Genomic DNA, 22,292 nt, shown 5'->3' with positions numbered 1-22,292 from the left:
ATTCACACTTACCCATTCACACACTCTCACACACACCGATAGCAGCGCCAGCCATGCAAGGCAACTACCTGCTTACCGGGGGCATTAGGGATTCAGTGTCTTGTCCAAGGGCACTTCGACATATAACACTCTTTCTGAATGAAAAAGAATGATGTGTTGTAACAATAAATAAGTGCAATAGTATTTAGCAGCAACAACAACAAAAAAGTTACAATACAGTATACTCACAGTTTTGTGCATCAGAAACAAAAAAGAAGAAAAAAGTCCCAGGATATGTTTCCACAGTTTTGTGTGCTTATTTAAGGTGGTGATGGCCCTGGGGACGAAGCTGTCTCTGAGCCCTTTTTGAGGATCATGTAGCGTCTTCTAGAGGACAACAGGTGAAAGAGGTTGTGACCAGGGTGGAAAGTGTCTTCATAACGTTGATGGCTCTGCTATGGTACCGCAAGCTGGCATTGTCCTTTAGACTGGGCAGAGAGCAGCCAATGATATTCCGGGCTGTGTTGATTAGATTTTCCTGTCAGAACAATACACCATTATCAATATTACAAGAATGATTTGAACAAAAATAAAAAGGAACAAAAAATAAGTATGTCAGCGGTCCAGAAAAACTATATGAGATTAAACCAAAAACTCATGAGTTTGTTTATAGTAAACATAAAAATGGTTGATCCATGACATCCACCTGAGTCAATGACCGTTCCTCTGTTTTTTGGGCGATATAAATCATAGAATAGAATATACCTTTATTGTCATTGTTACACAATGGGTTAAAATATTGTGACAACGAAATTGGGCATGACACTCCAGTTTCACACATTCACAGTGAGGTAAAAAAAAACAAGAAAATAAAGGAACAGAGAAGATAAGGTTATAAAACAAGGAGAATAAGGTTATAGTTATAATTTACACAAGAAATGTTGTCATGTAGATAGATAGATAGATAGATACTTTATTCATCCCCGAAGGGAAATTCACTTTTCCAGCAGCATCCCTGAGCTGAGAACAATCGAAAATAACATGGGAGCTGCTGGAGTGGCTGCCATTCGTGACGGCGCCGGAGAAACGATTCAATTTGAATCATGTACAAACAAACAAACAATTGAATCATGTACAAGAAACGATTCAATGTAGGATGTTACATACTGTTTGGTACCGTAAGGGTTTGTGCAATATGCATTTGGTGCAAAAACAGTCATCATAGTGCAAAAAATAGTCAACATATGCATTGGGTGCAAAAATAGTCATCACAGTGCAAAAAAAAAAGATAGTCAACATTGTGCAAGGTGAGCAGTAAACATAGTGCAGTCAACATTGTGCAAGAAACATAGACATGAGTACCATTTACGATCGTATGAGGTAGAAATCCAGTTTACATTCAGATAAGTGTTCTTTTTAATACTGCGAACAAGTTCAAATCTTTGCTGGATCGTTTGGTTAGAATGGGTATTCTCATATCGAAATAGCGTAACAGGAAGTGGAGATGACGTATTTCTGGTGATCGTTTGCAGTCGTCCACCGTTTAGCTATGCTAGCGCAGTGGCCGAAGAACTCTGAGCCAAATTTCGTCAATTGTGGAGATCTTTTACCCGGACCGTGACTACCGAATCGAAATCAAACCTAAATATTCGATTCATGTTGGCTAAGAGTAGTTTCCGTCTGCCTCGAAACTTTCCGGCATTGGTTAGCCGAGCTTAACCTAGCCCAATTTGCCGAAGTTGTTTCCTATGTTTACGACGACTGGGCTTGCAATCCGCTCATAAATGATACGTTATCTTGTCAATAATTTTACTCACGGGTGCCCAATAGGGATTTCAAGTCGTAAAAATGTGCGAAACTACTAAAAGCGAATACGAAGAGGAGCGACAACGTCGACTGTCGGACGCTTTTTGCGAGCAGCTTCTAGTAGTGCCGGACAGAGAAGGTTTGTTATTTTCCTTGTTTTTTGCCATGCAGTTTTATTGGTTTAAGTTATTGTTATTAAGTTTTACACCTTTTATTTAATTTGAGTTAAGTCTGTTTCTCGAATTGTTTGGATAATTCATATTATATCCGAAGGTGGCCTACTGCTACCAAACCCACTGAGCGTGAGATCTCGCGTGAGATCTCGCGTGAGTTGATCGAAAGCGCCCCTCTTCGGCTCATTACTTACTCCTGCACAGATGCAAATGTATTTTATGCACTGCTGCAATGAAGTCCCGAAAAATTGGTATTAATTGCCGATTAATGCATGCATATAATTTCACAAATGACTGTTTATTGATTTTTGTTTATAAAAGCCATCGTCCCCAAAGCAATGGGGCTCAATTTATTTCGTCTCTGACCGCAAATGAATGAACTACCTGGCTGACTGAAAAATTGACTTAAGTATAAGTAACTCATGAAACAATAAATCTTACAATCAGGAAAAAAAAATCAGTCTCTTGCCGTTGCCGTCCCTACCTCTCCTGACTCTTTCCTCATCTCTCTCTTTGTCCCTCTCGCTGCGTATCAACCCCCATCTCTTTCAACCTCCTTTTTCCCTCTCCATCTGATTCCATCACTCGTTCCGTGTGTCTTTCTTCCCCTTTCTCTCTCCCTTTCCCTGAATCTTTCATTCTTTATCTCTCACTGTATCTCTTTCTTTTTATGTCTCTGTCACTCCCTTCCTGTGTGACTCCATCTCTGTCTTTGTCTCTCTCTATATGTCCCCCTACCCCATCTTTTCTGTATCACGGTTCCCGTTTTCTCCCTGATCTCCCCTCTGTCCCTACTCCTGGCCACTTTCTATGCATCTCTCTCTTCTCATCTCTCCTTACATCTCTCCCTCTCTCTCTCTGTCTTACTCTCCTTTTTCTCCCATCAGTGTTTCTGTCTCTCTAAACGTGTCCCTCTTCCCATCTCTCTCCGTCGCTCTCAGTACCTCTGTCTCCCGTCCTTCTCCATCCCTCTCTCTCCATTTATCTGTCTGCTCAGTCTCTCACTCGCCCTTCCTCCAACTCTATCTTCCTCTCCTTGTCACGCTTCATATCTGTTTCAGTCTCTCCATCTGTCTTTCTCTATCTCTCTCTCTCCCACATTGCTATTTCTCTGTCTCTCAATCTCTTTGAATAGAAAAATTGAAACCATGAAGGGGGCAAATGTGTGCGTGTTTAACATGCTTGTTGATCAGTCTAACATAAAATTATTATTCTTGTTTCCTGCAGATATCGTTGAAAAGAATCTTCCTCCTGGTCGGAAACAAGAGTCGCCTGGTGTGGAAAAGGAGGGAGACTCGGAGGCTGTTCAGGTTGAAGAAGAGGACCAGCTTCTACCAAACATAAAAGAGGCCAAAGATGTTCAAGAGTTGTCTGTGATTGAGGTCCATCTAAAGACTAAACATCAAGGTAAATATGAGGATAAAAATTGGAAGAACCCCTTAAGCTGCAGCTCAAATCATCGCATAATAGAAGAGGGGGGCGACGACAAGCACCAAAAAGGATCACACCCTGACAGCCGGTTGGCTCCAATTTCAGATGGTGATGACACATCACACTCTGACACTGATTCTGATGAACAGTTGACCGGTGTCACTGACGGGAAATTCTTCAAATGTGTACAGTGTGGGAAAACGTTTAAATGGAAGTCCAATTGGAAAAGGCATTTGATTCTCCACACAGGTGAGAAACGTTTTGCCTGCTCCTTTTGTGGTAAAACATTTGCCCAAAGGGAGCACTTAAAAAGGCACACCAAAACCCACACCGGTGAGAAACCGTTTGCGTGCACACTTTGTGATGAAAAATTTGCTCAAAACGGGAACTTAAAAAAACACATGAGGACCCACACTGGTGAGAAGCCGTTTGCCTGCACGATTTGCGGTAAACGATTTTCTCACAGTGTAAGTGTTAAAACACACGAAAGAAAACACACGGAACCTAAATGTTTTAGCTGCTTAGTTTGTGGTCAAAACTTTGCTCACAAGGTAACTTTGGAAAATCACGTAAGAATCCACACGGGGGAAAAGCCTTTTGTCTGCTCAGTTTGTGGTCTAAAATTTTCTGTGAGATGGAATCTTAAAAACCACACAAAAACACACACGGGTGAGAAACCTTTTTCTTGCACAGTTTGTGGTCAGAACTTTGCTCATAAGGTAACTTTAAAAAATCACACAAGAATCCACACGGGTGAGAAACCTTTTACCTGCTCAGTTTGTGGTCAAAGTTTTTCCAGAAAATTAACTTTAAAAAAGCATACAAGAACACACACAGGTGAGAAACTTTTTGCCTGCTCAGTTTGTGATCAAAAATTCCCTGACAGAGTGAATCTTGAAAGCCACACAAGAACCCACACGGGTGAGAAACCTTTCTACTGCTCAGTTTGTGGGCAAAACTTTGCCCACAGAGTATCGTTAAAAAAACATACAAGAATCCACACGGGTGAGAAACCTTTTTCTTGCTCAGTTTGTGGTCAAAAATTCTCTGCCAAAGGGAATCTTAAAAGCCATGCAAGAACCCACACTGGTGAGAAACCTTTCACTTGCTCTGTTTGTGGTCAAACATTTTCTGCGAGAGGGAATCTTAAAATCCACTTAAGAACCCACACAGGTCAGAAAACCTTTTCCTGCTTAGTTTGCCTTAAAACTTTTTCACAAAAAGAACATTTAAAATTACATACTAGAACACACACAGGTGAGAAACCGTTTTCCTGCTTGGAATGCCCTAAAACATTTGCCCAAAAGGAACATTTAAAATTACACACAAGAACACACACAGGTGAAAAACCTTTTACCTGCTCCGTTTGTGGGAAAGAATTTGCTCGGAAGTACCACTTACAATTACACAACAGAACACACACAGGTGAGAAACCTTATTCTTGCTCAGTTTGTGGTGAAAAATGTGTTTCTAAGCGGCAGTTGATAAGACACACAAGAATTCACACTGGCGTGTAACATTTTTCCTTCTCATTTTTTAGTGAGAAACTTCCATGGAAAGCTAACGTTAAAAGTTGTAAGTGTGCTGTTGATAATATTCTCCAAAGCTTTTTATCATCTAATTTTTGCATATCATATTTGGATATCAGTAATAGAAATATGTAACCAAGCTACTTTTTTAAATTTACCAATAACTAATTAAAAATGGGCAAAATACAATAATTATTCCTTTTTACAGTATGTTATTGTTTGTTCCTAGTTTTTTTTCCTTTCACTAATGCAAGTAAGGCAATCAAAAAACACATTTTCACACTTTTTAAATTGATGCTATCTCTTTGTCTTTTAAATTACCCCTGTTTCTAACAAAATAGAATTATGTGAACCTCTGAAATTCTGTTTTAATGCTGTTATATACACTCACATTTATTTTCTTGTTCTTTTGTTACTCAATAAATCCAAGTAGACTCTATTGTACAAGTTCAACAATTCCATTAAAAATAAAGTTTCATGCATGGGTAACAAGAGTTTGTTTGTTTATATTGATCATAATGATGTTTTAGCCTCGACATTTATGGTTCCTGTACTTTCTTCACAGCTGCTCGTTTTTTTTTTTGTTATTTTGATTTTTGGAATGTTGAAAAACATCCCTCTTGCTTTTCCAAAATTATTGTGGTAAGTCTTGCTTATTTTCTTACAATTTGTTATCCCTTAATTACGCCTGTCAAAATACAATAAATCACGACTCTATCTGCAAATCATCTTTCAAATAGAGACGGACTGTTACTCTTTTAAGTTAAGGTAATTCGTCAATTCGTCTAAGTTTTAGGCATTGGTTTGGTTAGCTTAGCTTATTAGCCCAGCCTAATTTGCCGATCTTGCTTCCTTGGTTTACATGGGTTGAGCTTGCAATCCGCTAACGAAGGAAAAGTCCTCCTGTCAATAATGAAAATGGAAAAAATAACTACATTTTTTAGTACGGTGTAGAACATTTTGGTCATTTTAAGGATATTTTTTCTTTATTATAATTTTATTATAAGGCTACTAAATGCAGGTGTAACTTGGCATGCATTGCACAGGGCTTCACCGTGCTTTGTTGGTGTTCTGGAACAAAACTCAACATATCAAAATCTAAGTACCTTATGCCCTCAGCCACATCTGCAATTTCAAATCATCCTTTGGCTTCTTGAAGGAGGAAAACAATGGATCACAAAGCAGTTTCGTGCTATACATGCATGTAAGTGATTTAATACAGTAATTTGTAATTAGTTACTTTCAGAGTAACGCGCTACAGTACGTTTTGTTATCAGTACTCTGGGGGATTACTAAATTATTTTTGAATGAAGAAACTAATAACTCTAACTACTCTTTTTCCAGTAACGCGCCCAGCACTGCCAACCACACAGAAAACAAAGTGTCCTGCAAACAACAAAGCAGTGATCATTTAAAGCCTTATTGTACAAATTTGTAATGAAAATAATTGTTTAATATTTATAGCAATCAACAGGTTTAGTGATTAAGATACGTAAATAAACATATAATTATAATATTATGTAATATAATAATAATAACAACTGAAATGTCATGAAGTACTTGTTATATTGATTCTTCAAGACAAAGCTCTTCGTCTAAAGATCATGCATGTAAATGGATCAGGTGTTAAAAAGGTAAGGACGGTGTGGAGGAAATATGTTTTAGTACACTGTACAACTCAACAAAATATTGAGGTCTGTCGCTAAACCAAAATGAGCGATTAAGCCTGGATGTGTTTGTTATTTTCGTTGAATTTAGCCTCAAGTCGATTGTATAAAAGGAGGTTGAACTTAGCCTGGCTTAGTTACTGTGTTAATTTTCTCTGCTCAGCTAGCCTCCTCCTGACCAGGCTACCTAACAAGCTAAGATTATCCTCAGAGATACATATGGCACCTCTACTATCTATCGTGTGAAAAGTTAATAGATTTTATAGCATTTCAATGGACTTTCTTGATGTTGCATTTTAATTATCCTGAATTAAAATTTTATTGATGTATCATTAACCTCATTACCGATAGCTCAACTGGTAAGATTCTTTTTATCCTCATGGTTTGAGTCATGGTTAGTGTTTTGATCAATAGGGACATCATTGGTAACTCAACTGGTAAAGAGCCTGTCTTACACACACAGAGTTGTGGGTTCGAGTTGTGGTTTTGGTTGCAGCTAGGGTTAGAACCTTTATGAATAATATAAAGAAACTTACTGTTTATGCATGAAGATTTTCTTTAATTAAATTTTCGTACAAGACTATCGTTTGAATGAATTGAAAGAAACAAGAATAAATATGCGAGTGTACAGAACAACATTGAAAACCAAATTTCAGGGAGCTAACAATCAAGTTTTTTTTAACAGATATCAAAAGTGACACTTTTTAAACGAGTCATTTATATGACAAATAGTATCAATATGAAAGTGTGAAAAAAATGGATTTCCCTTTGCTATACTGGCAATTGTGAAAAAGAAATAGTTTCAAAAAAGATTGTTTTATACATCAGAATTTGATTATTGTAAGATTTTTTTTACTACAAATTAGCAGGAAAACGGTTACTCGCCAGTGTGAATTCTAGTGTGTCTCTTAAGATTCCCTTTTATAGAGAATTTTTGAACACAAATTGAGCAGGCAAAAAGTTTTTCACTCGTGTGCGTTCCAAGTGTGTAATTGCAACTGGTATTTCCGGGGAAATTTTTCATTGCAAACTGAGCAGGTAAAAGTGTGTTCGTGTGTGAATTTTTAAGTGTCCGTTTTGAACAAATATTCTCGGGCACACTGAGCAAGAAAGGGGCTTCTCTCCTGTGTGTGTCCTTGTGTGTATTTTTAAGTGTTCTTTTTGAGTAAACTTTTTGGGGCATACTAAGCAGGAAAAGGGTTTCTTACCAGTGTGAGTTATTGTATGATACTTTAAAGATACCTTGTGAGCAAAATTTTCCCCACAAATTGAACAAAAAATAACGGTTTCTCGCCTGTGTGGTTTCTTGTTCGGCTTTTAAGATTCCTTCTGTCAGAGAATTTAAGACCACAAACTGAGCAGGCAAAATATTTCTCACCCACATGGATTCTCATGTGTCTTTTAAGATTTCCTCTTACTGAGAATTTTTGAACACAAACTGACCATGAAAAAGGTTTGTCACCAGTGTGGGTTCTTTCGTAGGTTATAAGATTCACTTTCACAGTAAATCTTTGACCACAAACTGAGCAGGCAAAAGGTTTCTCACCAGTGTGGGTTCTTGTGTGATTAGTTAAGCTTCCGCTGTCAGCACACTTTTTACCACAAACTGAGCAAACAAAACCTTTCTCCCCCGTGTGGACCGTCATATGCCTTTTTAAACGGGATTTCCATTTAAACATCTTCCCACACTGAACACATTCCAAGGATTTCCCATCACAGAGATCTGTTGACTGCTCATCAACATCGGTTTCAGCTGATTCTGATGTGTCGTCGACATCTGAAACTGGAGCCAACCACTTGTCTGCTTGTGAGCCTTCACGCTTCTCTTTATTGCCTTCTCTTGTCCTGTGTTGACTTAAGCTGCGGCTTGGAGTTTCCTTCCAATATTTAACATTATCTTGACCTTCATCTTCAGTCTTTAGATGGACTTCAATTACAGACAACTTGAAAATCTTCCTCTTTAATGTTCGGTAGGAATTCCTCCTCCTCTTTAATGTGAACCGGCTCCATGTCTTTCTCCTTTTTCACTCCAGGCAATTTTTTGCTTCTGCAGACCAGCAGGAGGATCTTTTTTCACTGACATCTGCTGAAAAAAAAAACATCAGACTCCTCAAAGCAATAGCTTATATTTGCTCCATTATTGATTATTTGTATGTATATATATATATATATATATATATATATATATATATATATATCCCCAATTTATCTCAGTTCATCAAACACATATTATTATCACAAAGCATGACCTTTATATTGTTAATGCATCAACTGGAGAATGCAAGAATCATCGAAAGAGTTGGAATAAATAAATTTTTTCAGTTTCGCTTGAGACGGAAGCCAATCAGCGTAGAAAACTGTAAAATGGCAGCCAAGAATGTCACAGAAACTACACCGGTGTTAGATGAAATACACTATTACGTAAACAAACATATGGCAAAGGAAGAAAAGGAAAAGAATAATTATTTGCTTCACAAATACTCTATATGGAACAATCAAGTTTAAAAAAAAAATGAATCCCTTTTTTTAACATTTGTTTGACTCCAATATTATAATGGTGCCTCGATTATTTAATAGGTTTGGTCAACTAAATTCTTGTATAGAATTAATTCAAACATACAATTTTCCTATTTTATCTGGTGACTATGCAAAAGTCGTTGGAGCATTCTCTCCTGGGATATGCATGTTATTCAAATATCCAAGCGATGGGGGATATCAACAAATTTATAGAACATCTATGGACACCAATGTTTGGAAAAAATCAGCTTGTCCAACAATTGTCATCAGAGTAAAGGACTTATCAGAACACTGTGTCAAAAGGATAATGTATCTGGTCCATATGTTATGTCTTTTTGGAAGAAATTTGTTCAATTCATTGGAAAAAAGTCTGGTCGTCACCCAGTTTACATTTACTAAGAAAAAGTAAGAAAATTTCATTGAAAATAATTCACATGATATACCCGGCCAAAGTGCATATTACAAAAAGATATTGAGGTTTTGCTCCGCTGATCTGGAAACTGAAAGACATTTATTTTGGCTCTGCCCTGAGGTGATAAAATTCTGGTCTGTAACCTTTATTGTCAACCTTATCATCATCATGGCGAAATTCTATATTTACAAATGCAAATTAACTTGTAGTCAAGTGATGTTTATTTGTGACACCCTGAATCACAAAAAGTCTCAAAGGGCTGCACAGACCACAGATTATTGCAAATCACAGACTATTATTACACCTACCTTGATCTACAACCTACATGAGGGCAAGGAAAAACTCAAAAACCCCAACATGAGGAAAATGAAGAAACCTTGAGAAGGTAATCCTCCTTCAAAGGATGACCTGGCTGGAATGGATGTTGCAATAACAAATAATACACGGATATTGTAAACAGGAAATAAAGGTCATTCATAAATTAGAGAATATAAGTGTGTTTTAAGCCTAGATTTAAACAGTTCCACTGAGGTTGCAGATCAAATCTTAGGAGGTAGAACATTCCACAGGTCCAGGGCCCGAACGGAAAATGCTCTCGAACCTGCGGATCTCTTCTTGGCTCTAGTATACCAGCATTTTCAGAGCGAAGGCTCCGCACCGGAACATAGGGGGGAAATAAATAAATATTGGCAGGTGACGAAAAAATTATTTAATTGATTTCCAATGTGAAGTGAAACATTTCATGGTATCCATAAAGGCCATTGAAACAAATAACATTTGCAAACATTTTGCCGATTTTATGTAATTTTCTGTTCCCCCTTGGCATGTTTTATTTTACTGTTTTTTTTTGTTTTGTTTTTTTTTCTTTATTTGTATTTCGACTTGATGTACAGTGTGAATGTACTGTTTACGCAACATTGTGGTAAGTTGTTAGTACAATGTTTGAATAATAAAATACATTACATTGGACAAAACGAACAAAAAAAAAACAATGCATTGCTGCACTATTGGTTGCAGTCATGCGCAAAGTTAGGCGCATGCGCAGAATTGGCCAGGGTTACGACACTGGAGCAGTAGAGTTTCTCAACGGGCCACGAAAGCAGAAGAACCCACGACGAGATTTTTTACCGTATCGTCACTACTTAACCGGAATCAAATTAATAACTGCATTCATTTTTCCTTAGAGCCATCGAAGTTTATAAGATCGAAACTTTCAGGAATTAGTTTGGTTAGGCTATTAGCCTAGCTTAGTTTTGCCCGATCTCACTTCCTTAGTTTACGACGGTTGAGCCTCGAAACCGCTAATAAAGAAAACAATCGCTTGTCAATAATTTGATTCTGTAGGGATCAAGTGAGATTTGAAGTGCAGGAAAATGTGTGAAACAACAAAAGTCGAGTACGATGAGGGGCGACAACGTCGACTTTCGGACTTTTTTTGCGAGCAGCTTCCAGGGGTGTCTGACACAGAAGGTGTGTTGTTTTACTACTTGGTATTTTCCCTTTTGCAGTCTTAATTTAAATGGTGGTATCATTGTTCTCTACGTATTTTATTATAAAGAGTTCCATTGTAGATATCATTTAATTATTTTCTCTTCGATTTTTCAAACAACATAAACGGCTAACACAGTGAACGCAAAATCTCGTGTTGCGCCCCAGACTCGCGCGAGACTTTTCTATTCTCACAATGAACATAAACTTTCATATAATAATTAAATGGTAAATGGTCTGCATTTATATAGCGCTTTTCAAGTCAATGAAGACCTCCCAAAGCGCTTTACAATGTGCTTCGCACTTACCCATTCACACACACACTCACACACCAATAGCAGCCATGCAAGGCGCCGACCTACATTAATGTTGGGTTTAGAATTTGAGCAAACTGTACAAATCAAATAATAGGAAAAACAAACCAACACACAAGGGGCAATTAATAACTTTCGTTAAAAATATTTATTTTTAAATATGGATATTATTAGTTTTGATAGTTTTCTGGTTCGTGAAAGCTTTATGGAAGTAATTCACTATTTAGTCCTCTTTTAAAGGCGAACGATATGCCCTCCCTGTGAATTTTCACTTGTGAATGAAAATTTTTAGCAATACGGGTAATAAGTTTGACAATGAACGTTTATTTTCGCTTTAATTTGTACAGAGAACATAGAGGTAAGATCTTAAGCCTGCACTCGACCCAGATTTCGGGCCTAAAATGTCATTACGTTCAGGTTCAGCCAAAGGCTGGGCCTCTTTGCCGCTGAATTTTTAAAATTATTTTCAACCTGACATTGTTCTTTGTTTCTTTTTCTCAGCGCAAGTAAGTTAATTGGTCGGGCTCTGGCTGGGTCAGGCTTTAAAACTCGCAAGCCGGGTCAGGTACGGCTAGATTTTCTAGCTCAATCTTACGTTTAATAAAACAGTATTTATTGTCATTAAGAACAATGTAGTGACCATTGTTTGCAAAGGGATTGAACATGATACTCCAGGATAAACAGTAAATAAAGCCATAAAAGAGAAGAATAAGGTAAAAGAAAGTCATGGTGAATAGTAAAAAAAAATACTAGGTAGTGCTTGGAGACTGCATTAAGTCTTAATGATGCAATGGAAAAATAGTGCATGGTAACTATTGTGCAATGAAAAGTAGTGTTAACGCATTAAGCATCAAGACAAAATCCTAAATAAGTCGGAAGATATATAATTTTTAGTTCTGTGCACTTGTTCAGGGTGGTTATGGCCTTGAGGAAGAATATATATGTCTGATAAGTTTACAGTTTATTAATTTTGAAGGATTATATTTTTCTCCCCTTGTCGTTTGCATGTTCGTTGGATTCCAGGTGATTAGAATGTTGGTAAAATCAGAGGCTGGAGATGAAGTGCTGCTAGAGAAGTTTCAGGACAGCATCGTGATGTAGACACGGCATACATTCTGGCAATAGTGTGTCTAAGAAACATTTGCAGCAATCATTTTACTTTTAGTTGAGGTGATGCCAAAGTTGCACTGAGCAAAATCAAAATGCTACTGCCAGGGCTCTGAGCCTCTCCCCTGTTGCTCAATTTCCTATACTTAACCTTTGTGCCACTAAGGTTTCGCAGGCTGAAGAACACCCTGTGGGCTTCCTTGCAGCTTTCACATTTTCCCTGTGCCATTAAGACAATTAGCCCCTAACCACTGTGCCACTGTGGTCTTGTGGTCGTATAACTTCTTGACATTAGGTTGAACTTCCACAAACAAATCCTTATGTCTCAAGCTGATATGCATCATGTACAGTATGTTCTTCAGCCAACACCCAAAATAAGGAGGGAAGACATCAATTAATTTTGAACTTGCAAGGAGAACTGGAAAGGATTGTTCTGCGCTCCTTGTGTGTCCGTGGAACTCAATTCAGCAGCATCTAAACTCTTAAAATAAAGCACTGAGTCAAGATTCGTGTCCAGGCTCCACTTTAATCCAAAATAGAGTAAAACTGAATAATTCAATTAAAGCCCTTTAGGTCTGGCAGTCTTTCACGTTAGCTATTAATGGTAAAGATTAAATGAAAACCGTATAAAGGACCTACTTACCTTGGACTGTGTCTCTGTGATATCAAAATTTGATGAACTGGAACATTTTGCAGGGATAATATTGCCAAAATAATAACAAAGAGAGAAGGCGAGAAATGCTAGCGTGTATAAATGGTTTACATTGATCAGTCTAATGTAGAATTATTATTATTATTCTTTCTTGCAGATGTCAGTGAAAAATATCTTCCACCAGGTCTGCAGAAGCAAGACTTGCCTTTTGTGAAAAAGGAGAAAAACTTGAAGCCGGTTCATGTTAAAAAGGAGGAGGAACTTCTACCAAACATTAAAGAGGAGGAAGACTTTCAAGAAGTTTCAGTGATTGAAGTCCATCTAAAGACTGAAGATGAAGGTCGGCATGAAGATAAAAATGGGAAGGTATCTCCTAACAGCAACTCGAGTCAACACAGGACAAGAGAGGGTGATGGCGATGAAGGCTCACAAGCAGACAGCTGGTTGGCTCCAATTTCAGATGGTGATGACACATCAGTTTTAGCTGAAACTGATGTTGATGAGCAGTCAAAAGGTCTCACTGAAAGGAAATCCTTCAAATGTGTCCATTGTGGAAAAACTTTTAAATGGAAGTGTCGTTTGAAAAAGCACATGCTGGTCCACACGTGTGAAAAACGTTTCCCCTGCTCAGTTTGCGGTCAAAAATTTGCTGACAAGTTATCTTTAAAAAATCACACAAGAACTCACACAGGCGAGAAACCGTTTTCCTGCTTCAAGTGTGATGAGTGTGGAAAAACGTTTAAACGGAAGTCACGTTTGAAAAGGCACATGACCGTCCACACTGGTGAAAAAGGTTTTGCATGCTCAGTTTGTGGTAAAACAAATTCCGATCTTAGGGACTTAAAGGGGCACCTAAGAACCCACACAGGTGAGAAACCTTATGTCTGCTCGGTTTGTGGTCAACAGTTCTCTGTCAAACAGAATCTTAGAATACACACAAGAACCCACACTGGTGAGAAACCTTTTGCCTGCTCAGTTTGTGGCAAAACATTCTCTCAGAGTGGGAATTTGAAAAGACATGCAAGAACACACACTGGCGAGAAACCTTTCGCCTGCTCAGTTTGTGGTAAAACATTCTCTGAGAAAGGGGATCTCAAAATTCACATGACAACCCACACAGGTGAGAAACCATTTTCCTGCATGGTTTGTGGTCAAAACTTTGCTCGCAAGATAACTTTAGAAAATCACAGAAGAACCCACACAGGTGATAAACCCTTTTCCTGCTCAGTTTGCGGTCAAAGATTTACTCTTAAGGGGAACTTAAAAACCCACACCAGAACCCACATGGGTGAGAAACCTTTTTCTTGCTCAGTTTGCGGTGAAAAAAGTGCCAATAAGGGACAATTAAAAAGACACACAAAAATCCACACTGGCAGTTAACCCTTTTTCTGCTCAGTTTTTATAGTGGAAGAACTCTGAATTAACGCTAAAACTTTGTCATAAATGCGCTGGTGACATTTATGACAGAATCACTAAAGCAATGATCTAATCTTGGTATTTTATATTTAGAAATCACATTTGTCACTAAATGGACAAACGATCAATATTGTCATATTTATTACTGTTTAAAATCTTACATTATTTGGATTTAAGTAAGCAGATCACATTTATTTTTAGAAAAAAAAAAATCCTATTATTTTTTTATTTTAGGATTATTTTTCATTCACAAATACAAGTATGGCATTCTAAAACCAACTTGTACATGTTTTCAAACTGTAGTTTGGTATTTACTGTATAATATACATTTGATTTGGAAAATGTATGTTGTTCTGCACTTTTGCATATTTATTCTTGTTTATATTTTTGCACATCTACTTTTTCATACAGCTTACATGGAAATGTGGACAAAAATGTCATTTTTTTTGTATATACTGTTGGGACCAATCTGAGAAAAGACATAACATTTAAAGTTAAATAGAATATAATTTAAGGGGGTTTTGTCTGGGTTTTTAAAAACACAATGGCAGGTCATTTGACGCAAAGACAATGGGGGTTATTTGAAATACCCTGTACAAGTGTTAACTTGTTTATATTAGTAATAAATGGATGACTCTCAACATTCATGAGTTCCATCTTTTCTTGACAGCTTTTCTTGGCTGAAGAAGTAGGGAGAGTTTTCCACCCCCATATTAGGCACTCCATACCGGACCAAATGAAAGCTCCTATAGCTTTTTGGGAAAACAAATCATCTAGTTTACACAGTGAGAAAGAAAATCATTTTTTCCCTACTTTTAAAAAGTTGAAATCTTTGCTGGACAAATTGGTTAGGCGAGATATGATCTTAAGTGCCTAGCCTTCATGGTTCAGTGTACAGTTTGTAGAGAACCGAGGTCAGCAACCCAAAATTGAAAAACGAGCCGTAACGGACCCAAAAACAAATATCTCTGGAGCCGCAAAAAAAAAAAGCCTTGTATAAATAAATTTTCAAATGAGAAGAAAAGACTAGACTAGTCATACTTTAAGTATATTAATTTTATATTTATTTAACATATTTGTAAAACATTGAAAATGTCTGTTGTGTTTGTCCTCATACAAAAAAAACATCACGTAAAATATGTTTATTTCCCTACCCCATCTTTCCATTTCAAATATTTTCTGAAAAAGCCCCAGGGAGCCACTGGGGCAGGGTCAAAGAGCCATTTGCGGCTCTAGGCCCATAAGTTGTGGACCCCCATTGCAGAAAGCCATAACCGGAAGTGTGGGTGACGTATTTCCGGCGATTCTCTCCACTTCATAAACACACCGAGGGGCCATCGAGGAGATTTCTTTTGCCCGCAACGCCACTACTTAATCGAAGTCAGACGTATCAACCAAATTCTCGATTGCTTAGACTTGTCTATCTTTCTATTATCGAGATTTGGAGGCATTTGTTTTGTTAGCTTAGCCTAGGTTGACCTAGCTTAATTTTCCGATCTTGCCTTCTTAGTTTATAAAAGGTGCGCTTGCGAGCTGCGAACAAAGGAAACGTTTTATTGTCAATAATTGCATTCGGCAGAAACAGAGAAGGGATTTCAACAGCCTTGAAAATGTGCGAAACAACAAAAGTTAAGCACGAAGAGGAGCGACAACATCGACGGTCGCACAGTATTTGCAAGCAGCTTCAAGGATATTCGGACAGAGCAGGTTAGTTATCTTCTTACTTGTTATCTTTGTTTCGCAGTCTTATTTTAAATAAGTTGTGTCCTTGTTCTATGTGTATTTTAGTTTAAAGAATCCGATTAGGTGATGTATCTCATTGTTTTCCTGCAAGCATACAGGGCTAATGCTAGAAAACACACCGAAGGCAAAATCTCGCGTGGTGCCACGAGACTCCCGCGAGCTTGATTGCGGAGTTTGTAACGGAAGCGGCCATCAAAACAAAGGTAGTAATTAGCGAGATAACTCCCCTCGTTTTAGTTTAATCTGTTGGTGGCTCTTATTTTACTACAACTTAAATAAACAAACAATTTATACGGCCATCGGTGCTCGTTTCTCCCATAAACCACCTGCCTTTTTGGTATTTGCATAATTAATATATATAGTTTCACATTAGATATAAATGGTGAAAGGAAATAATGTATTCACAATATGAAGGTCGTACCAGGGATCGGGAATCTTTTTGACGCAAAGAGCCATAAGAGTAATATATAGATCTCATCTCATTAGTTGCACCACTTATCCTCAGTAGGGTCGCGGGTGTGCTGGAGCCCATCCCAGCAATCATCGGGCAGTGGGCAGGGGACACCCTGAACTGGTCTCCAGCCAATCGCAGGGCACACGGGGACAGACAACTTGCTCGCTCATTCACACCTAGGGACAATTTGGACTGGCCAATCCACCTGAAATGCATGTTTATGGAATGTGGGAGGAAACCGGAGTGCCCGGAGGAAACCCACGCAAGCACGGGGAGAACATACAAACTCCCCACAGGAAGTCCGGTAGCTGGATTTGAACCCACACAGGAGGTTCCCAAGACCTTAGAACTGTGCTGCACACGCGCTAACCACTGCGCCGCCTTGCTGCCCATATAGCTATAAGTATATATATATATATTTTAAGGCCCGCTTCATATATATTCCATCCATCCATTATTTGTACCACTTATCCTCAGTAGGGACGCGGGGCTGCTGGAGCCAATCCCAGCTAACTTTGGGAAGTGGGCAGGGGACACCCTGAACTGGTTGCAGACAGACAACTCTCTCGCTCATTTGGACCGGCCAGTTAACCTGACAGGCATTTTGGTAAGTGGGAGGAAACCAGAGAGCCTGGAAGAAACCCACTAAAGCACGAGGAGAACATGCAAATTCCACACAGGAAGGCTGGTAGCTGGATTTGAACCCGTGGCCTCAGAACTGTGCCGCGGACGTGCTACCGACTCAGCTGCCGTGGCGCCCACTCCATATATTTTGAGACAAAATTCAACGAAACCGCTAAAACCGCTCTACAGACAATAGCTTATTCTTCAGCACATTTAACTGTGTGAAATTTGATGATTTGATAAAATCTATGAAATAATAATAATGCCATATCCCGTGTCCCATATAAATACACCAGTTGAAATTGACTCCCTGTTAAGTTTCTTAAGAGTGTTAGTGTTCGTTTTACCATCATTTTTGTCTTAAATAATGTGTTCAAGTTATTTTGTAAAAATGTCACAAAATTCTGCAAACAAGCATTTTGACATATTTACCTTCGCTACGGTGCGGAGCAAGAGACAGGCGGGAATGCTTGAGCTCTATGCGTAGCTCCACCCATCCCTACCGCTCATCCAATCAAATTGCTTTGGATGCTCTGATTGAGTCTTTAGAGTTTGTTCTGTGGATTATTATTACCGTAAATTCCGGACTATAAGCCGCTACTTTTTTCCCAAATGTTCAGCCCTGCGGCTTATTCAGTGAAGCGGCCAATTTATGGAATTTTTCTAACGACCACCAGCGGCGCTGGAGTATAAAAGATAAGATTAAGACCAGTAGAATATGTGCGCCAAGAAAGACTGCAATCTCTAAGTCTAAGCATACATTGTCTGTAAAGTTAAAGTTTGTTCTGGTAATGAGGAAGACGCCCTTGATGGCGATAGTTATGAGGAGGAAGTTGAGGACGATCTACCGTGAATCTCACAATTGCGGGATGCTTTTTTTTAACGGGCACGCTTGATACATTGCGAGCGTGATCCTAACTAGCGTGTTGGTACCTTTCAAAGGCACTGTTTGGGATGAAAGTTATATTATTATTAGATAGATAGATATTATTATTAAAGCTTTGAAAACTCTCTCGGTGTGCCGTCTTTCTTCGTAAATATGTGTAACCATGTATAATATGTATTTGCAAATGTATATTTTTGTAATGTATTTATTTTAGAGATTCATTCTGTTATGTGTTCTACGGACGAATCAAAAAGAAGGGGCAGAGCAAACGCGGGCTGATGGGAAATGGGGTAAAGCGGAGTTACCGGTAGATCTGTCTGTTGTCGCAGCGGACAATAGTGGATATATATTTTTCCCACCCTTAACTTTGGAAATATACATTTTGTTTCCTTGGATTACTTTCAACGGGACCTGGACTTTACAAGTCTGCATCATACGTTAATTACGGAGCTTAGATTTGTAGGATTGTGTACTATATAGGTAGTTACAATCGTGGAACTTAAGTCTGGTCTGAGTTAAGCTTGTGATTGTATCACGAGTTTTAATGTGGGCGCACGCGGCTTGTACATGGGTGCGGCTTGTGTAAGTACAAAAGTGGCAAATCACCTAAAAAGTGATGGGTGCGGCTTATAATCAGGTGTGCTCTATAGTCCGGAATTTTTGGTACAACAGTGAACATCGATTATTTGATGATCTTCCATATAAAGGATATCTTAGCGATGTACAGCCAAAACGAGTTATTTTGGGTGTGAGACCTGGACTATAAAGTGTAGTAAAAATGTGCCCTATACTAAGGTCTTAGCATTAGTTTGGCGCGCGTGCATTACAATATACTTCTCTCACGCAAATTTGGAACGACGTAGAGAAAATTTGCATGCAATTAATTTTGTCTCCGAGCCATACATACTCATGAAAAGAGCCATACATGGCTCACGACCCATAGGGTTATATCTTGTCCCCTTGAGTTGTCTCGTTGTGATTTTTAAATGTGTCTGATGAATTGAAACATTTTGGAGGAATGAAAAAAAAAAGCATTTATCATTTGTTTGTATTGATCGGTCTTATTTAGAATTTTTTATTTTTTTTCCTGCAGATGTCAGTGTAAAATATCTTTCTCCTGGTAGGCAAAAGCAGAAGTTCCTTGGTGTGAAAAAGGAGAAAGACTTGGAGCCAGTTCACGTTAAAGAGGAGGAGCAGTTTCTACTAAACATTAAAGAGGAGAAAGATTTTCAAGAGTTGCCTGTGACTGATATCCATTTAAGAATTGAAGGTCAGAAGGAAGAGGATAATTGGAAAGAGGCCCTACGCAGTAGCTCAAGTCAACACATAAAAACAGAAGGCAACGAAAAACACCGTGAAGCCTCACAACCGGAAAGCTGGCCGGACCCAATTTCAGATGGTGACGACACATCGGACTCAGCTGACACAGATTCTGATGAACAGTCGACATGTAAAACTCATGGGAATTCATTCAAATGCGTCCATTGTGGGAAATTGTTTAGATGGAAGTGTCTTTTGAAAAGGCATATGCCTGTCCACACGGGTGAGAAACGTTTCTCCTGCTCAGTTTGCAATCAGAAATTTGCTTACAAGGTATCCTTAAAAAATCACACAAGAACCCACACAGGTGAGAAACCTTTTTCCTGCTTGGATTGTGGTAAAAGATTTGCTGACAAGGGAAACCTATCGAAACATACAAGAACCCACACGGGTGAGAAACCTTTTGCCTGCTTGTTTTGTGGTCAAAACTTTGCTTACAAATTATCTTTAAAAAATCACACAAAAAACCACACCGGTGAGAAACCTTTTGCCTGCTCGGTTTGCGGTCAAAAATTTGCTCACAAGGTATCTTTAAAATATCACACAATATCCCACACAGGTGAAAAACCTTTTGCCTGCTCTATTTGTGGTCAAACATTCTCTGTGAGAGGAAATCTTAAAAGACACACAAGAATTCACACCGGCAATGTGACTCCAAGCAACGCTAAATATATATCCTAAGTGTGCTGGTGGGAAGCTCAATAATCACTAAATCTTATTATGGTCTTTTTGTGTATTTCCTATTTAGAAATCACATTCATCACTAAATGAACAATCAGTGTATGTTGTTTTTTAAAATCTTACATCAACCAGAATAAAATGTGAAAAAGATAATAGTTCTTATAAATGTTTTAATATACCTTTTTGGTTATTTTGTCTCAATATGTTTTTATTTGCAAATGAAGGTATGACAATCAAAAACCGTTTTTCACTATTTTGTATTACTAATATCTTTTGGTCTTATACTGCCAATGACTGTCGTAAAAATATTTAAAAGTATGTGAATCCCCCTGAAGTTTTCCTTGTTTTTATTGTTGTTCTATACGCTTGCATTTTTATTCTTCCTCTTGTTTTTTTTCCAATTCATTCAAGTAGACTGCTTAGTACAGATATTCAATAAAATTAAATATTCGCGCATAGGCAGCAGGAGTTTGCATTTATTAGTCTAGAAATGATTGAATCTTAACATCCACAGCTTCAATCTTCTCTCACCACCAAGTTCACCCCCAGTTTAACTTTGACTTTCGGAATTTGAAAATCCTATTTGTTTTCCCATAAGTATTACGGTTAATCCAGCTTCAAATTATGCTCCAGTTAACTATATTTGAGTATGGAAGGAGGTGGTGTCTTTGTTCAATCAGCTTTAAAGGGATTCTAAAGGACCCTTTTTTTTAATTTGCCACAGAACGTGTAGTCTTCCTCCCCACAATCATGCAGATAAGTTCCAAAATATTCCACGCGTCATTGATCTTGTGGAAAACCTTTAAAAGTAGAGAGTTTGATCTCATACCTCCTGGAGCTGTGACCTCTCCAAAAGACAATGAGTACCATAACAAATGGCGCGTCCTGTTGGAAAACCGACATCGATTGTTGTAATCAGCGAATGCATAGCACACATTTCAGCTTGGAGTCATTGGAACTTTGCCTACTGTGTCGCTGGGGGGACTTGTGACTGTTTTGTCCGAGTTGATCATCAAAGGGTAAGTTTACCTGCCGTCGTGTACAGCGTGCATTCCTTTTTTGACTTTTCCTCATTTTAGGTATTTGATTTTGACTTTTCCTCTTGTGTTTTCGCTGCATCTTTTGCAATTGATATAATATTGTCTAGATAGCTCCTGTTGGAGTTTATAATAATAATAATAATAATAATTTCCTTTGTATTGTCATTCTTTGTAACAATGATAAACCCACGGCTGACCAAAGAATTCAGGCAGAGGCAGGAATTGAAGTTTAAAAAGTCTACTGCAGTAGGTAGAGCGATCCGATCTCTAGCCTGACCAAATCCCTCTCAACTACTTCCGGTTTCAGTAGCTGCATTTATTGAAAAGTCACGCATGCGCAGTACATACAATGTATTCACGCATACGCATTATATTACATACAATGGAAAAAGACTGAAAAACGTGGATCTTTGAATGTGACTATGTGTGTGTATGATAAAATGTGTATTGAAAATAGAAAAACAGGTTAAAAAAGTTATTTCATAGCAAGTTAATTTGTAACATAGGAGTCTGAGGAATACACAATACAGTGGAACCTCGGTTTTCGAACGCCTCTCAGTTCGGACAAATCGGTGTTCGACCAAAATTTTCGAGAAATTCTTGCTTCGCTGTTCGGTCAAAATATCGGAGTTCGAACGCCGGTACGCCAGGGTGCGATTCTGAGCGGCTACGGGTGTTTTAGCCCCTAATTATGCCTCCGAAGAAGGTCGGTGCAAGCAGGACAGGTGAAAAAAGAGAAGTTGTTCGCTAAACTATTGCCTTTAAGAAAGACATAATAGCTAAACATGAAAGAGGTGTACGAATTTCCGATCTTGCTAGTGAATACAGCATGGCTAAATCTACTATCGGGGGTTTTGGGGTTTTTAAGGGTTACTGTTCTATCTTCGTTATTCATTATCCAGTACGATAGTAAAGAATAAGGAGGCTATGAAATCGAGTGATGCGGCTAAGGAAGTTAGCGCTATAAGCAAGCAACTGCCGCAAGTTTTGGAAGAGGTTGAAAAACTTTTGATGATTTTTCTCTCCCCACCGTCCACCACAAAGGTAAGAAAT

The 22,292-nt window shown here is 38.3% G+C and overlaps 2 protein-coding genes across 4 annotated transcripts; both read left to right on the top strand.

The window, feature by feature from the left end:
- The first annotated feature begins 1,508 nt into the window (after positions 1–1,508).
- On the top strand, positions 1,509–14,834 carry LOC148366280 (uncharacterized). 3 transcript variants are annotated; one of them, XM_088336730.1, is made up of 3 exons: positions 1,509–1,924; positions 3,186–3,365; positions 13,233–14,834. In XM_088336730.1, the coding sequence occupies exons 1-3, from the start codon at positions 1,828–1,830 to the stop codon at positions 14,453–14,455; spliced, it is 1,500 nt and encodes a 499-aa protein (XP_088192856.1). In that variant the 5' UTR covers positions 1,509–1,827; the 3' UTR covers positions 14,456–14,834. The 3 variants fall into 3 exon arrangements, with proteins under 3 accessions (XP_088192856.1, XP_088192858.1, XP_088192857.1); XM_088336732.1 differs by lacking the exon at positions 3,186–3,365; XM_088336731.1 differs by lacking the exons at positions 1,509–1,924; positions 3,186–3,365 and adding an exon at positions 10,571–10,984.
- Positions 14,835–15,795: 961 nt separating this feature from the next.
- Positions 15,796–20,734, top strand: LOC148366279 (uncharacterized). The gene is made up of 2 exons (XM_088336765.1): positions 15,796–16,198; positions 19,292–20,734. Exons 1-2 carry the CDS (start codon positions 16,102–16,104, stop codon positions 20,197–20,199), a joined length of 1,005 nt encoding a protein of 334 aa, XP_088192891.1. The 5' UTR covers positions 15,796–16,101; the 3' UTR covers positions 20,200–20,734.
- Positions 20,735–22,292: the final 1,558 nt, after the last annotated feature.

The sequence above is a fragment of the Urocampus carinirostris genome, chromosome 5 (assembly GCF_059441175.1).
Source record: "Urocampus carinirostris isolate Australia breed hairy pipefish chromosome 5, RoL_Ucar_1.0, whole genome shotgun sequence".
NCBI classification, from domain to species: domain Eukaryota; kingdom Metazoa; phylum Chordata; class Actinopteri; order Syngnathiformes; family Syngnathidae; genus Urocampus; species Urocampus carinirostris.
Note: the sequence above shows the minus strand (reverse complement) of the source record. Positions and strands in the feature narration are given on the sequence as shown.

Excerpts from the sequence above, each read along its gene's own strand:
- LOC148366280 (XM_088336730.1), top strand. The coding sequence starts at position 1,828 with ATGTGCGAAACTACTAAAAGCGAATACGAAGAGGAGCGACAACGTCGA. Across the intron at positions 1,925-3,185 it reads AGTAGTGCCGGACAGAGAAG|ATATCGTTGAAAAGAATCTT; the intron begins GTTTGTTATTTT and ends TGTTTCCTGCAG. Across the intron at positions 3,366-13,232 it reads TCTAAAGACTAAACATCAAG|ATGTCAGTGAAAAATATCTT; the intron begins GTAAATATGAGG and ends TCTTTCTTGCAG.
- LOC148366279 (XM_088336765.1), top strand. The coding sequence starts at position 16,102 with ATGTGCGAAACAACAAAAGTTAAGCACGAAGAGGAGCGACAACATCGA. Across the intron at positions 16,199-19,291 it reads AGGATATTCGGACAGAGCAG|ATGTCAGTGTAAAATATCTT; the intron begins GTTAGTTATCTT and ends TTTTTCCTGCAG.